The 17,395-nt window shown below is 36.1% G+C and overlaps 1 protein-coding gene across 5 annotated transcripts in view; it reads right to left on the bottom strand.

The window, feature by feature from the left end:
- LOC116177939 (autism susceptibility gene 2 protein homolog) overlaps window positions 1-17,395 on the bottom strand; it is a 391,669-nt gene that overhangs the window by 357,655 nt on the left and 16,619 nt on the right. For all 5 annotated transcript variants that reach the window (XM_031497125.1, XM_031497127.1, XM_031497124.1 and 2 more), the window contains exon 2: window positions 6,650-6,769. In XM_031497125.1, coding sequence (XP_031352985.1) covers window positions 6,650-6,769 — 120 coding nt within the window. The remainder of the gene's footprint in view (window positions 1-6,649; window positions 6,770-17,395) is intronic.

Consider the following 17,395-nt stretch of genomic DNA (forward strand, 5'->3'; position numbering starts at 1 on the left):
TTACCCGAAATCGTCTTTTAATATAAAATTTCAATTTTTATATAGATCATTTGATTAATGTCAATCTGTCAGTGATGACAAGAGTCATTATAGACATTTGGAAATGTCGAAAAAGCGGCCAGTAAAGTGACAAGCGGCAGGAAACGTAGTCTGCTCTGCCTCTGTCATGGAAACTAACATTTCCTGACAGAAAGTAGGAATGAAAATGAAGGTTTTTGATCACTTGTGAGTTTCGAGTAAATTACATCAACATTCTTATTTCTTATGAAGGCCATATTGGATATTCAACAGAAAAAAAATTTACAAAGGATTTCTTATGGCAATTTTTCCATGGCCGCGTCGATGGTGACTATGCAAGACAATAAACGAATGAATTTGGTTTCAATCATAATCAGCCATGGAATTATTGCCATAAGAAATACATTGTAAACTTCTAGGCAAACCATTTTGTTCCAATATGGCGGAATTGGCTGATTCGCGAACTTGACCGATATTTATTTACCAGTTTACGCCAACCCATACAAATTTTGTTCAAGTTTAATTTGTTACGTATTGAAAGAAAAAAATTAAGCGCCACCACTAACCAATTAGGAGTGAGTAAGTGTGTAAAGATTTATCTCGTACATTAATTTAAATTAATTTCATCTTAATTTATGTAGAACCTTCGTCTTAAATTAAAGCAATAAAACTAAAAATAAACACAAACAATCAAAATTAACCTTCAGAATATGCAATATTTAAATGAGAACGATTGCGAGCACCTTTTTTCGCATTTAAAAAATCGTTAAAGGAGTCGAGTATTTTTAGGTTTAGTATATGTAAAAGGGCGCATTTAATCTTCCTCGCCTTAATCTAATCTAAACAAAGATTAAAAACATTTTCAGCTACTGAAATTAAAACGGGGAGTAAAAGCGATTTAAAAAAAAAGGGGGGAAATGAATATTCAAATGCACAAGCCGCGAAAAAGCTTCAACTGTAAAAGCAAACGAGATGCGAAGAAGCTTTCAATGATTTTTCAGGCAGAGATTATGGGGATGAAGGCTTCGCTTTTAAACTTTTCTCGTTCAATATTGTGACAAGCGTCGAGAACTTATCTGACAGGATACCGACACGGAATCTTTAGATGGAATAAATGCAAAAATGAAGCTGTAAAATTTATAGTGTCACCCGACCTTTTCATCTTTTTATTATGCCATCAACTTTTACTATGATCAATTCGTTTTTATCCCTCGTAAAGCTCAAACGATGCAAAAGAATTCTGTGTTTTTTCCTCCTCTTTCGCTCTAATCCTTACAAATCACCACAGATGTCGCAGGCTGACGTTAAGATGCTATAGTGACTGACACTTTCGGAAGAACTTCAGTCACGATTTTCCGCCTTTAGTGAAGAGTAAAATGATTCTGCACTCAAATATCGAATGCAAGTTTCTACTGTTTCAGAACAAAACGATACAGTTCAAATAGCAAAATCGTTTATCCGAATTTAGTCCAGAATTAATAGAAATTTGCAATTTTAACTGGAGTCATGAAATTCTATTATACAGGATCCTGTAACAGTGCGTCAATCTTTCCTAGCTCATACGTCGTAAAAAAAATACAGAGTGTTTCATATAAGTATGTGAAAACAACTGGGTCGTAGAGGAGACCAAAACAAGTACGAAAGTGGCGAAATTTGCATTTCATCTTTAACTTTTTTCCGAGCTTTTTTCTCAGCAACCATACGAGTTACAATGAATAGGTTTTGGGGTTTGCCCTTTCGGATTTTGCAAACATTTTTCCTACCACGAAAGGGCCCACCCTTGGTATGTAGGGGTCTTTAACATCTGAAATTAGTTTTTGACCATTCAAAAAAAATTCCGCATCAATTATTGATCGGACAACGAAAATTCCATGAAATTTGTGTACCTACCTACAAACTTAATAAGTCAAAACTTATACCCATTTGAAAATTGGTCCTTCGGGCCAGAAAAGTGTGCCCCGTTGAAAATGTCGCAAATAACAAAAAAATAACTATTTTAAGTCGCTTGTTTTGATCCCAACCACCAATTATTTTATATACATATGTGTAATACCCTGTATAGTCAATAGGCCAATATTAGAAGGGGACCCGACAATTAAGTGATTCAAAGCGAAATTTGCCTTGACTTAGCGTTTTGATAAGTGTTTCAAAATAAATGATTAAGATATAATTACCATGTAAATGGTGGTACATAATAAATAGTTATAGACGTTATAGACCTTTTTCGGGAATTTGTTTACGCTTAGAGAAATTACGTGTAACTTTGATCGGCTATATTTTGGTCAAAATTTCCTTTCACCAGCCAAATTTTAGCAATACTGTACAACTTTGTAATCCACTATGATCCAAAAAATATTTTTAGTTTACGAGATATAAGCGGAAAACTGAAAAAAGTCCGAACATTTTGGGGTTTTTGGCCCCCCTCCAAGTTAGTACACGGTCCTCGAGGTCAAAAACTTAGGACAGACATCCTGACCCCCAAGCAACCTGAAAAAATTCCATTAACTTTGGAATACTTTCCAGCTAACCCCATATTTTTCATTATATCGATTATAGTAATTGGTTTGGGGATAAATTGTGTAATAAATGGAAGATTATTATTTGATTAATAAATTGCAAATTCGGAATTAATTGCTTCACTTACAACTCGTTGAATAAATGGAAAAAGTTTGTAATTTTCATAGAAAGAGTAGGTATAACCTTCCTTTTTTACCAAAATTCGACTACACCAAAATTTCTCGGGAAAACACTTTTTCTTATTAATGTTGGTGCGTAGAATCCAAAACAATTCGTAGTTTTTCGATCAGACTTCTCAATGAAAAGTTATAGACTAGAAACCAATTTCGAAAAAAAATTCAAAGGGCTGTAACTTTTGAACTAGTAGCCCAATCTTGAAACTGTTTAAAATTATGGATTCTACAGGCCACATTCTATAAGAAAATTTTTTTTCCGGGTCGATCTGAGACAATTTTTTTTTCGGGGCTCAAAAAAAAGGCAGTGTATAACCTTCCTTTTTTACCAAAAATCGACTGCACCAAAATTTCTCGGGAAAACACTTTTTCTTATTAATGTTGGTGCGTAGAATCCAAAACAATTCGTACTTTTTCGATCAGACTTCTCAATCAAAAGTTATAGACTAGAAACCAATTTCGAAAAAAAATTCAAAGAGCTGTAACTTTTGAACTAGTAGCCCAATCTTGGAACTGTTTGAAATTATGGATTCTACAGGCCACATTCTATAAGAAAATTTTTTTTCCGGGTCCATCTGAGACAATTTTTTTGCGGGCCTCAAAAAAAAGGCAGTGTATAACCTTCCTTTTTTACCAAAAATCGACTACACCAAAATTTCTCGGGAAAACACTTTTTTTTATTAATTTTGGTGCGTAGAATCCAAAACAATTCGTACTTTTTCGATCAGACTTCTCAATAAAAAGTTATAGACTAGAAACCAATTTCGAAAGAAAATTTAAAGGGCTGTAACTTTTGAACTAGTAGCCCAATCTTGGAACTGTTTGAAATTATGGATTCTACAGGCCACATTCTATAAGAAAATTTTTTTCCGGGTCTATCTGGGACAATTTTTTTTTCGAGGCTCAAAAAAAGGCAGTGTATAACCTTCCTTTTTTACCAAAAATCGACTACACCAAATTTTCTCGGGAAAACACTTTTTCTTATTAATTTGGGTGCGTAGAATCCAAATCAATTCGTACTTTTTCGATCAGACTTCTCAATCAAAAGTTATAGACTAGAAACCAATTTCGGAAAAAAATTCAAAGGGCTGTAACTTTTGAACTAGTAGCCCAATCTTGGAACTGTTTGAAATTATGGATTCTACAGGTCACATTCTATAAGAAAATTTTTTTCCGGGTCGATCTGAGACAATTTTTTTTTCGGGGCTCAAAAAAAGGCAGTGTATAACCTTCCTTTTTTACCAAAAATCGACTACACCAAAATTTCTCGGGAAAACACTTTTTCTTATTAATTTGGGTGCGTAGAATCCAAATCAATTCGTACTTTTTCGATCAGACTTCTCAATCAAAAGTTATAGACTAGAAACCAATTTCGATAAAAAATTCAAAGAGCTGTAACTTTTGAACTAGTAGCCCAATCTTGGAACTGTTTGAAATTCTGGATTCTACAGGCCACATTCTATAAGAAAATGTTTTCCGGGTTCATCTGAGACAATTTTTTTTTCGGGGCTCAAAAAAAGGCAGTGTATAAGAAAGCGGTGATACAATGATTTATTTAATGTGTTTTACTCTTCTTTTAAATAGGTGGCACCTCCAAACGTTTCTATTTAATAATAGACAATTTATCACTAAAGAAATTAATTCGAAACTGTAGTTTATTACACAACCTATACCTAGGAGTACATTCCACGTTTGTAATTTATTTCGAGTACAATACATTTAATTTATTTGGGAATTTGGGAATATTCTGCCAGGTCGGCGGAACAGTATATTCCACACCGCAACAATAAATAAGCACTTTTTTATTTGAAGGTAGGCATCAACTTCGTGGGTCATTAGCCATGGAATTGTATCATGTTAAAGTCTTTGAAAAAATTAGTTCGAGTGTCAGTAAACAAAGCAGTTGTCTGCTTAGTGAGAGTTACTCGGAAAGTTACAAGTTTCTACCGTCCGAGCAGCCACCGAACATTTTTCACCTTACTCATCAAACCAGATTTTGTCAATTGAAATTCAGAAGGTTAAATGCGCCTTTATCGCAAATCTTGTACGACCAAAAACCGTTAATTTGAGATTTTTTTAAATTTTAAATTATCGACCGTATGTGTGCGAGGTATTATATCCATACAAGCTTTGTAAGCTTTTCTTTCTTGCAGAAATTTTGTCTAATTGTTTCAGGCAGAATAAATTTTTGATGATTGTTAATCAAGTAATTGTGGGTTTATTCGAACCCAGATAGAGTCTTCATGTCAGATTTTTGTCTATTGGTGCCCAAGGTTTATTTTAGGTGTGACTCAAAAGTTTTGGATTAAATTCTTTGGTATTTTCGGAAGTTGATCGAAGCCACCGAGTCGCTCAAAGTTTTAAGTCAGTATTAGTAGGTTTCTTTATAGCCGATGCCGATGTGTACCAGGAGAGAGTATAAAATTCTAAGTTTCAATTTTAATTTTTTTGTGGATGTCGTGGTGACCACACGCCATTACATACAGCGAGACGATAAGAAAATCCTTGAAAGTTTAAAACTTCAAAATTTTATTCAAGAGACAACGTATTTCAGATATCCTCCTACAAATTAGAACCTCCGGAAATATCATAGGTAATTGCCAACTTTTTTTTATGAAGCTTGTAACGGAGCACTCATTCCTCATTTTTACAACTTTCCGTTTCATTATAAGGGGGGAATATTGTCTCGCTTTCTGCATTTGCTTTCCCGTAGAAACCGCTACCGAATCGGACTAGGTATTTAGGAAAATTGCTGTACGCTATAAATGTTGGTCCAAAATCTAAGTTGGAGAAGGATACCCTACTTCCACTCATGACATTGTTGGTGATATCGTAATAGAGTACTAAATTGATGACACATGATGTTCAATAATGAAGGATGGTTAATAGTTCTTGGAATTAACTTAAAAATCAATCAGTTCACTTCGTTATTTGGATAATGTTATTTTAACGCTTCTCTATCCTCATTTGATTAACGAAGATCACGTTTCTTTAATTTGTTTAATAAGGCTACAGCGTGATTTTTCACGTTAAACTTAATGTGTAATTCCAACCAGAGCTTTGCACGTTTAAGGTTCCCAAACTTTCCTTGAAGCGGCCCCCTTTCAGATGGCCCTTAGTTTCTTCACATTTTCACTTTCCCGCTTGGGGTTTACGTAAGTATATATTAAACATATAACCAACCACCTGCTTAATTTTAAACAAAAGTTCGTTCGTCGGCCATCTGTCTTACGAAAAAAACACAACGCTCGCAGCAATGAAATCTGTTTTCGTTGGCGAACTGGTACGATTACCCTTATCGTTAAGGAAACTTAGTCAAAATGAGACGTCGCTAATGGCAATGGATACTCCACTTCTTCCATTTAGCGAAGAAAAAAGCTCAACGTAAAAGCAATTTAGTGAATAAAGAATATCGTTTTGAAAAAAAGTCAATAGCAAGAGTATTCCCCAAAGCACCCACGACTTCTTATTTCATTCTCTCCAAACTTCTACAATTTCCTTTTCGAGTCGCTTCACCTCATTAAATCACTTTGAATGTCGCGTTCTTTTATAAGCATTTTTAAAGTTTGTCGTTTGCTTCTTAATTAACATTAGACCGTCTATTAATTTTCATGTTTAATTAACCGATGAATGACTGAGTAGACAGGTTGAAGCGTGTCGGAAAGAAAAAAAAAAGGTAAGTGGTTGGAGTTTCACTTACGTAATACACTTCATCTGTCTGCTGAAAGTACAACCTGTCATTCAAAGTAAGACGAACTCGTTTTTGCATAAAGGTAAATGATGAATGGAGTTAAGAGGGTGTCGCCTTTTGCAGATTTGAGGCAACTTTGGATCAGAACTGAGTTAGTAGAACGATTAATAATAATTGACAGGTACAAATGTTGACCATTTAAAGGTACGCGGCGAACAAAGAGAATGTAATTCAATTGTTAAATACTCACATGTACAACTGGTGTCGGATGTGCAGATATGTGGTGGGTAATGTGCGGGCGGCTCTCATGACGATTTGCTTTCTCATCCAAGAACCGCTTAACGTCCTTTCCAGCGAGCTTGATGACGCTCTGAAACAATAGAATTTACTGTTAAGTGTTTATGGGATTATAGCGATCACGATTACGTCTTTTAAAACGGCGACTATAAAAACAGATGTCGGAAAAAATGTACGTAATAGCAAATTGAAAGAAGACAGCTGACCGTGGGGGCAGTGCACTTAAACCTGCTGTCCTCAAGGTGAGCGTCTTCCACCGGCATTCCAAACAGTCCACAGTATACGTATGAGATCTACACATTCTAAAGCGCTACGTAACGAGTACATGTAAACAAAGTTCAAATCCTTGATAGAAGGCGAAGTCCAAATTTCGCTTTTTTCCAGAAACCGTTACGAGATACCGCAAGTTCACATTGTCGAAACGTGTTTTTGCGGCGCCATTCCTTTTTTGATCTATCGAGGAACACGTTCTTGCCATCGAAAAACGTTTCTAATTGGGATCGCACCAAATGTTTACCTCACGTGCTTTCGCCCTTTATTGACCGTTGGACAAAGCAAAAAAAATTCCGATCATTATAGATTAGATGAAACTGCCAGCATACTCTTCAGACGATCAATGAGCTTTAGTGGAGGAGATGCAGAAGAGACGCAGTTTGCTTGCCTTTTTTGAAATACTAGATCTCAATGTCTAATGTTCAGTTTTTAATAGGATGGGATGGTAACGGTAACCCCTTATTTATCGTAGCTCAGTATGGTCCAAGAAATGTTTCTCGGTGGGAACAACTGCATGGAAACCAAAGAATAAGATAAGCTTGGGGAACAGTGGACAACATTGATTTAGTTAAAAATAATGCAACAAGCGACACTGTATCATTGAAATCTACAGAAAACCCAACCCCCTAATTTAGCACGTTAGTCCTGAAAGTGTGAACAATTTGTTTTGTGAGGTCGCCGGTATAAATCAATTTTTAAGATTAAAAGACCAGATTGGGACAAAAACCAAACACGATCCCTTAATCTACCCTTGACAATGACCATAAAACGTAACTCACCCCAATTTCTAATTTACCAACTTTGCCTCCAAAGTATATCAACTTCTCCTTTGAGCGGTTTCATAAGTTCAGTAAATTAGGAGTAGAATATTTGGATTTTGTCTAAATTTTGTATCACAATTCCAAAAATGGATTTTACCCACAATCGTTTACTTTCATGCCTACTTTCTGTCAGACAAATTTTAATTTCCATAACAGGGGCAGAGCAGACTACGTTTCCTGCCGCTTGTCACTTTACTGGCCGCATCTGTGACATTGCTAAACGTCTACAATGACTCCTGTCATCACTGACAGATTGACATTAATCAAAAGTTTTATAAAAAATTGAAATTTTATAATAAAATACGAATTTGGGTAACATTTAATACAAAACTCGTCAGTAAAATGACATTACTTGACTCGGAAATTAAAGTACTCGGCCCCAAAGGCGCCTCGCACTTCAGTAGTTCCTCCCCAGTAATGTGTCATTTTCCGGACTTTTATGTAAATAACTATTTATTACAAACAAGCGTTCAAATACCTTGAATATTAGTAAAATTGTTAATTTGGTATCTAGAAGCGTTTTAAGTTTTTGTTATTAAATAGTTTTCTGATGGTATACAAAAATCCAGGATTGAAACCGACAAGGTCGTGCAGTATAAAGAAAATATCAACGTGATAACTCTGGTTACAGCCCTTTGAATTTTCTTTCGAAATTGGTTTCTTTTCTAGTCTATAACTTTTGATTGAAAAATCTAATCGAAAAAGTACGAATTGTTTTGGATTCTACGCACCAAAATTAATAAGAAAAAGTGTTTTCCCGAGAAATTTTGGTGCAGTCGATTTTTGGAAAAAAAGGAAGGTTGTTGTACACTGCCTTTTTTTGAGGCCCTCAAAAGAAATTGTCTCAGATCGACCCGGAAAAAAAATTTTCTTATAGAATGTGCCCTGTAGAATCCAATATTTCAAACAGTTCCAAGATTGGGCTACTAGTTCAAAAGTTACAGCCCTTTGAATTTTCTTTCGAAATTGGTTTGTTTTCTAGTGTATAACTTTTCATCAGGGTGATAACCGATTGCGTCGCTTGATCTCACATTTCAAAGAACAACAGGCCTGCCGAATTTGGAGATTTCATCCCGACTATTTGGATAAGTATAATTAACCGTAGTTAGATGATACAAATTAAGTCGTCGAGATTACATCCGTTAGGTGCGCTCTTAAAAAAATTTGCAGATTGACATTGGTCCCATATTTTTCCGATGTCGGGGAAAGGCATAATTAATTAAAAACAGTTTTAATTTATTTGAACAGGTAGAAGCGTACTCAAATGGATGTTTAAATAAATAGAAAACGCACTATGAAATAGGATCTTTTTACCTTTTGCATTTCCGCAAACTACGTTTTATAAGTATCAAAATTTTGAGCTTTGCCGTAAATTTGCCTTTGCTTTTATTCCCGCTAGGAGTTTACACCCGAGGCTTCCGGGACCGACCCGCCAGACCGAGGACATCAGTCCGTCCGCGCGTTTGTTCCTCCACTCCCAGGATTAAATTATTATAATTTGTATATATTTATTTATTTTTCTTCAAATGTGCGCGAACTACCCCAAGTTCGTAGACAAATTTTTTTTCCATGGTTTTTGTATGTTATAAGTAGTGTCTCAAAATTTCGGGAAAAATTGGAATAAAGCCGGAAACATTGTGGGTGTAATGTATATAGGTACCCAACGCGAAAATACAATTATGTTACTGGATGTATGCATTCAATTTTTTTCCAAAAAAAGTCAACTTTTCCTTGCCCTACAGAAAAAAGGGCAAAACAGGTTCTTCCTCAAACTTTCCGGTTTTTTACCGACTCTTATATTAGCTATAATGTACATACAGGGTGAAAATGTCTGGAACACTTAATATAAATTCAAAACAACGTTTTGTTAAAAAGATTTTTATGGTATTCAAAATTATAAAAAGTTGGCTACCAATCTACGTACTTTAATTTGTGGTCAGTGGCGTACTTCTGCATGGTCAAAGGGGACATATTTTTTAAAAATAGCTATCACTAGTTTTCATTGCATATTCTTAAAGAGTACACTTTTTAGGGGAATTTTTTTCTTTCGAAAAATTCTTAAGAGTATACTTTTTGCGAAAAATTCTTAAGAGTACACTTTTTGGAAATTTTTCGAAAGAAAAAATGCCCCTTTCTTGGAAGATCTCTAAGGTTTCCAAAAAGGAAAAAAAGATTCATTAATTTTCCTGCCCCTATCATAAGAACGCGGTACATTGAAGATATGTCTTTTCAAAAGTAATGGTGTAAGTACTTAGGGCAACCATTTTGGTGAAGAATACAGAACCCCCGTGCACTTTACAATGAAGAAACATACGCATACATTTTTCGCTACAACTGTCATAAGACCTTCGCATACCATTCCATACCCCCTCACCCCCAGGCCGCCGGTGATAAGTTCTGTCTCAAACCGTTCAGCCCTAAGAACTTTTCCCTCGAATCATTTCAAAAATCGTGGTGTTAAGGACGAACAATATAAAACCGGGAGGGTATAAATTACCCCCAATACCCCACAGGAGAAAGAGCACAAATCTCCCTACAACTGTCATAAGACCTTCGTAACATTAAAAAACCTAAAAAATGTTTCGCCAAAACTGTAATATCCGGTTTGAGCTATTAGGAAGCTGTTCTGTCAAGAATTTGGCACCTGGTTTTATAAAGGTATGGAAAATTCGAAAAACCCGTGGGCAAAAATATAAAATATAATGGAAAGCAACGATTTTTGACACTTTTTTCTTTAGTTTTTGTATACTAAGGCCTCGGTTAAGGCTAGTACGAGGGCTAGTGGAAATTTTAACAATTTCGATTTTTTTCGTATCACTTTGTAAGTGGCCTTCGAATTTCGACGAAACCTTCTCTGTAACGTGTTCTTTGTGGATAAATTGCAACGTCCAATATGTCGATCGATAGAATCAGCAATTTTATAAAATTTGATTTGAGGGGTACTTTTGTTTTTTGGGAATATCACTTACTTTTTATTTAAATCGTCGTCTCCGTCTCTGCACATAATCGAGTTCGACATTTCAAAATTCTTTGAACTGGATTAAATCTATAATCTAAAATTAATACGATTTTTAGGAAATATTGACATTTAAACCAGAAAAAAATGTCACTTCAAACCTTTGCACTCACTATTTCTTTATATATTGATTTGATCTTTCCAACGAAACCAATTTGAAAACAATCGGACGAAAACGGTAGAAGAAGAGAAGAGAAAAAACTGAAAAATCGCCACGTTTTTATAACACGCTCGGGGATGGCGGTCAGATGTCGCCGACCCTAAATCATGTACCTAAAGTTCTTAATCATACGACATGGTCTTCCTACAAAAGTTCTTCTACGGATCCACATCTGCTGCCAGCCAGCCAGCCGGCCAAAATGAGATTATGAGCTAGCGTTTTACAAATAAATTTGCAAAAATGCCCTAAAAAGTCGATATTTTGCTTGAAACTGCAGCGTATCTCAACCGAGATCTCAACTGTTTTATAAAGACTGAGACTTTTTGCCACTTTTTTTGTGAAGCTTAAGTATACCACAAACTACCCACGTTTGTTTCTGTACACAAGGTGACAACGAAAAGTTTTACTTTTCGATGTTATACCTATGTACCTATGTAAGATAGGAAAAAAGGCAAAGAGTGCATATTTCCGTTTTTTACGTAGAATCCAGTGACCTAGTAAAAAAATGTTTGGACCACCGTTTCCGAGATCTGATCCAATTTTGGTATTTTTTTTAATTTAAACACCCTGTATAGCTTAACGTCAATTGTTTGCTTTTCCCTGATCACAATGATGTAACACAACCTATATTTTTACTGTTTTTAAATAGTAGGCCATGGATTTATGGAGATTTTGTTGTGGTCATTGTGTCCATAAGGCAGCCCATACCAATCAATAAAAATTGCTGACAGTAGAAACATGCTATTTCAAAATTTGGAAAAGTGTGAAATAATAGGTGCCTATGTTAAGATATAATAAAATTATATAAAAAATATGGGTTGTGAATGTTCAGTTGTGATACATCAATGTAATCAGGAAAAGGACTTCAAAAAAGTTCATCGCTTTCTTTTAGGTCAAAGAATATGAGTTCCAAATTTGGTTCGAATTGGTTCAGCCTTTTAGCCGGAAATGTGAGTACAGACGGACCAATAGGCAGACCGACATCATCGAGATTTTGTTTGATTCGGATTCCTGGTGCTTCAAAACGTGGATTTCCGTAAATAAAGTGGGGGGTCATTTTTTACACCAATGCAATACTTCCCTTACTAGTGCGGGTGGTAAAAAATAGCTGAGATACACTGCAGTCTCAACTAAAATAGGACACTTAACAAAGTTGGAAAATTAAGGATTACAGTGGGTTACGTTTTATTATCATTATACAGGGTGGTAATTTGAAAACTTACCACTCCCCATGTCTTAGTAAATAAACGAGATATTATAAAAAATAAAAATCCGTTCGGTAATCTCGGGAGGGGAATCAAAATGACATGTTGGCAACGCATCCCCTCCAACCCCATGCCATGCGCCCCGCCACCCCAACTTTTAATTCTTAATTTAAAATCTGTCGTATTTAAAACGCAACCGGCGAACATAGACGAACTAAGACAGAATAATTCAAGAATGTCGAAATATTGCAAAACCAACATTTGAAAAGGTTCGACAAGAGTTTGAGAATAGATTATACTACTGTCTTACCAATAACGGAAGCCATTTTGAACATTTATTGAAATAAAAGCCAACTTTAGTAAATATATCATATTAGTTTATTTTTTTGATTTGCACGATAATTACTAACCTAAATGTAATGCTATTTGGTATGGTTGGAAAGCATTTTTTCAGAGCTTTCCAACGACGTATCACACATGGGGGGTCACTATTTAGATTTAAAAGTTGGGGTGGCTAGGGCGCAGGGGGTTGGAGGGGGTGCGTCTCCAACTATGTCATTATGATTCTCCCTCCGAATTACCGAAACGCATTTGGATTTTTTTTAATATCTCGTTTATTTACTAAGACATGGGCGGTGGTACGTTTTCAAATTGCCACCCTGTATGTAGATAGTTGGGGTAGGGTATAGGTAGATCAAGGGATTGTTGGTGTTTATTAACGATCCTCGAGATCGTTTATAATTTTGTATTGTTGTCTGTCTGTGCGTCTGTCTGTGTGTTCATGTGCACGTTAACTTTGTTTAGTACCGTCGCGTCAGTAGTATAGGGACACCTGAGTCAGACAGTCACATGACGCGCCAATTTTAGGGGATGTTGTGTGCATTAGATTCAGAATAAATCATAATTAGTACTCGTACCTAACCTGGCAGAAATGTGGGGTTTTGTTTTGAAAATCTGCGGGATATTGAAAACTTACCGTTCGCGCTCGTACAAATTTCCACAAAATTGCCAATACTGAACAAGACACGACGCGACGCGGTAACGTTTGCAATGAAACTGATGTGCATAATTACAATCTCGGTACGGCCAACGCAACGTGAACTTTTCACCTGTGACGTCGCTGTTTATATTGCACTAAAGCAAGATCGGCGCATCGACATTTCTGCGTCGATAAATATCTGAATCAAAAGCAACTTGCGCTTATTTTTCCATAATCTTCTTTATATAACACTGACAACATTCTCGGTTGTACACCTTGAAATAATTCCAAAATAATTGTAGGCAACCATATCAGACACTTTACTGCCGATATTTTTATCTTCAAAACTAATTAACCGTAAAAAAGCAGCAGTTTTTGGTACTAGCTAATGACGTCTCGGAAATTGTATCCGTTTTTTAAAACACATACAAGTGCAATTTTTTATTTCTGTAATTCCCAGCAAAAAAATGAATTCTGTTTGTTTCTACAATGCTATTGTTTAAAATAAAGGATTTTTGTCCTCCACTACTACTTATCAGAGCCTCTACATACCGCCTATTAGTCAAAATGTTCTTGGATAGGACATACGTTCGGGCCCGGCGGCTGCGCCGCCTCACCTCACTCTCCCACCGAACTTCATACCGCCTATCAGTCAATATTTTCTTGAATGGGACAAAATTTCATAAAAATCGGTCAAGTTGTTTCGGAGAAGTGCGATCGCAAACACCGTGGCACGAGATTTTTACACATTACATTAGCTGCTAATTTAGCAATAATTACTTTTTTGAAGCTACCGTTCCATGCGCGATGTCTCAGCCAGACACCTGTTTCCAAAAAAAGTCAATAAAACAGCAATATATTTTTATTTTCGCAATTAATTAGCAGTAAATTACTACTATAAGTGTTGCCTGGCTTAAGGCAATTAGGCAATTTAACAGTTGTTCATCTAACAGTCACATTCAATTAATATTCGACGCTAAAAACTGAATTGTAACTAAACACATCCTATTGCATTAGTGATAGATGGTAATAGCGCTAAACTGTCCTTTGATATTCAATTACACACAGTCATTGAAATATCTATGTGTTATGTGTCTGTGGTCAACATATCCGCATTAATTATATGGCGGATAAAGACAACTAAATTCGGTTTAATGAAACTATAGCATAACAGGAAACCAACGTTGTTCTCTTGTTTAAGCTATCATCGAATTCCGGGCAAATTCAATTAATTTAACTGCGTTAATTAGTACTTTGTGCATTATCCTCGATATTACCAGAGCGCGAGCCATTTGTACGCTCATTTCGGCTAAGTGGTTTCAATTCACATCGGATTTAAACTCGACGAATGGGATTCGATTTTTCGAAAAAGAGAGCCTCATTATAATATATATGACTTACGTGTGCAATACATGATTGGAATTGTTTGTTGATCTCGATGCAAACGGCTAAATAAACCAGGGCACGTAGCGAATCGTAACTTCGCTATATGACAATTGGGAAATTACCGAGATTTGCTCGGGAATGGAAATTTATTTATTAGTCGATTATTTGATATATAGTGTTCGACGCGAGCCATGAATTTTAATATAAAGTTGCCATAGCAACGAAATTTATACAAAGGAAACAGTTTGTTGGTGAAGTAAACATTTACGTTGCCGCACATTAGCTTCAAGATTCATTTTCCTTCCAGATATTTATATATCAAAAGAACTGCGTTAAAAACTGAAGCCCTCCGCACCTGGGGCAACTGGTTTGCAACCCGAATTGCTAAACTAGCCTAAAATGCAAGGTGGTGACTTTAACCATGTACCGGGTGGCCAAATAAGAATGACCGTCGGCCATATCTCAGAAACTAGAAGTAAAAAATTACGTAATAAAAGTGGCCAAGAGTAAGTGCTGGAAATTATTATCGTGTGTGTAAAATAACCACTAGGTGGCGCAACAGTCATGATAAAATATAACATATTAATTTTCTCCGGATTTTATGTAATAACGTGTTATTATAGATACAATTCTAATCCTGATCCATAAATAAAGGGGGGGGGGGGATCAATCGTTTAAAAAAAAATAAATATTGATTCCTCAGGATACAAATCACCATCCCTCCTGCAATGGGGACTGGATGTTAATTGTCATTGTCATCTACCGAAAATACATGGGCTGTATCGCTTTCAGATACATACCTTTAGAGTACCCGAAGAATGCTCTTCACAAGAAAAAGAACGCTAGAGGATCTTCGAGCTCCCCTGCTATTACAAAAACACCTCCACTTTTCAGAGTCCGTGAAATATCTAGGCATCACACTTGACAAAAAACTGAATTGGAGCAAACCGAGGAGGAAACATATCGCATCCATACCTTCGGCTGATCCATCGGCAAGGGCCGATAAAGCCTTTCGTACGTCGAAAGTGAAAAGAAAGATAACGGAGACACGGAGAATGCTTATTTAAATTATGGGGATGTTTCTGCCGTAGAGTTTCACTGTTTGGTGCTATCACATCTTGGGGGACCAACAAAGTAACGCACCGCGTACGTCACTATCAAATAATTTGGTCTGTGCTTTTTTCCAAAGCAAGTAATCTGGATTCTTGTGGTTTGGGAGATAATTTCTTGGTTCTTCTAGCCAGGGGAATCTGTCAGAATATGATGATAAAGAAACGGGGATATCCATGCTGTGGTGAACTCAAAATGGGGTTGACGAAAAATTGAAAAATCAGTAATTGAAACACGAAACCTTCTCTATACTAATTTAATATGACATAAAAAGCGACTAGTTTGGACCGATGGCCATCTTCTGGCAATAGAATCTATTACAATATTTTTAATTTGACATTTGTGTCAATGTCAAAAATTTGTAACTTCTCGAATGTCCCGTTTGTATGACTAAAATTTTTGAAATATTGTCAACAAATTTCAATATTCAATAATGAGGACGTTTCGGTTTCAACACGCCTCGACGGACACTTTAAATTGTTATAAAAAAACGTAAGTCTATGGAACTTTCAAAGACCCCGACCGAGTTCACTTTCATTTCACGTGGTTGGTTTCGATCTTGCAATAGCCGTAGGTACCTCGAGGCGTTTGAAATAGACTGGTTCTCTCTGTCGATTCTTTATTACCACAAGAACACTCGTCTATAAGCTCGACCTCTAACAAATTGATAAATAACTGCAATTGAAATGTAGGTAAAGGTATTTATTAGCAACTTTCTATTGGCCGTTAAAAAAGAACAATTAATGGCAACCGATTTTATCGGCTAAACGGCGAGGGGAAAAATGGTCGGGCGAGTAATTGAATATCGACGAAGCGTGCTGTGCACGTTTTCAGTACCTAGTTCGTTACCCAGTAGTAAGTCTTACATAATTCCAAGAGAGAGTTCATTGTCCACGGCTGTGACCAGCGGAAGAAGGAAACTGTAATTTTGTCTAGCGGAATGGGGCGTTCCGCAAGGGACCGACCCCTGGACCGAGCTTATTTACAAGTTCACTGAGAATGATGAATTATAAGCAAAATTTATTTAAATGCGGGTTCTTTGAAGTGGAAATGGAATATATTTATGACTATGAGGAAATCCGTCTATATTCTTGTACGGGTATTATTTGATTTAGTTCTGCTTGATTGAAATTTGATGAATTTGTATCACTTGAAACTGAGAACGCGTATGTCTTCAATTCAACGCTCTTATTCAATAATTGGGATGAAGACGGCGCCGACGACGTGTCTCGATGCTTTCGATCATTTTGGTCCAAACCATTCCGGGTTGTAATTAACCTAAGCTCTCCCATTTTTTTTCGAGTAGGTATTTGAAAACAACACATATAGCCCCATATTGAGCATGTACAGGGTGTCCCATTAATAACGATCACAGCTCCACAGGCCATATCTATGGAATTGTTAATGTTAATTGCACAGCTTCGAAAAAAAAAATTGTAGACAAAAGGCGCCAAGAGAATTCGATGGAAACTATTTTCAAGTTTCTAGCTTCGCCCTTAGAGGGTGTACGATTCTTAGAAAACTGACTTTTTTCTAAAATATACCCAACATGCATAAAAAATAAATGCATAGCAATCTTGTATCAATTTTGCATCAATTTGATACAGCTCTAGCCCATAAAATATGAGGGGTGTGGAAATGAAAATTAAAATTTGTGAATGTTCGTATTTTCGCCATATCTCTGCTTAGAAAACAGATATAAAAATGCGATGATATTCTCACTTTTTCATCTTATTTGATAATATCATG

Source organism: Photinus pyralis, unplaced genomic scaffold (assembly GCF_008802855.1).
Source record: "Photinus pyralis isolate 1611_PpyrPB1 unplaced genomic scaffold, Ppyr1.3 Ppyr1.4_LG8, whole genome shotgun sequence".
Taxonomy (NCBI): Eukaryota; Metazoa; Arthropoda; class Insecta; order Coleoptera; family Lampyridae; genus Photinus; species Photinus pyralis.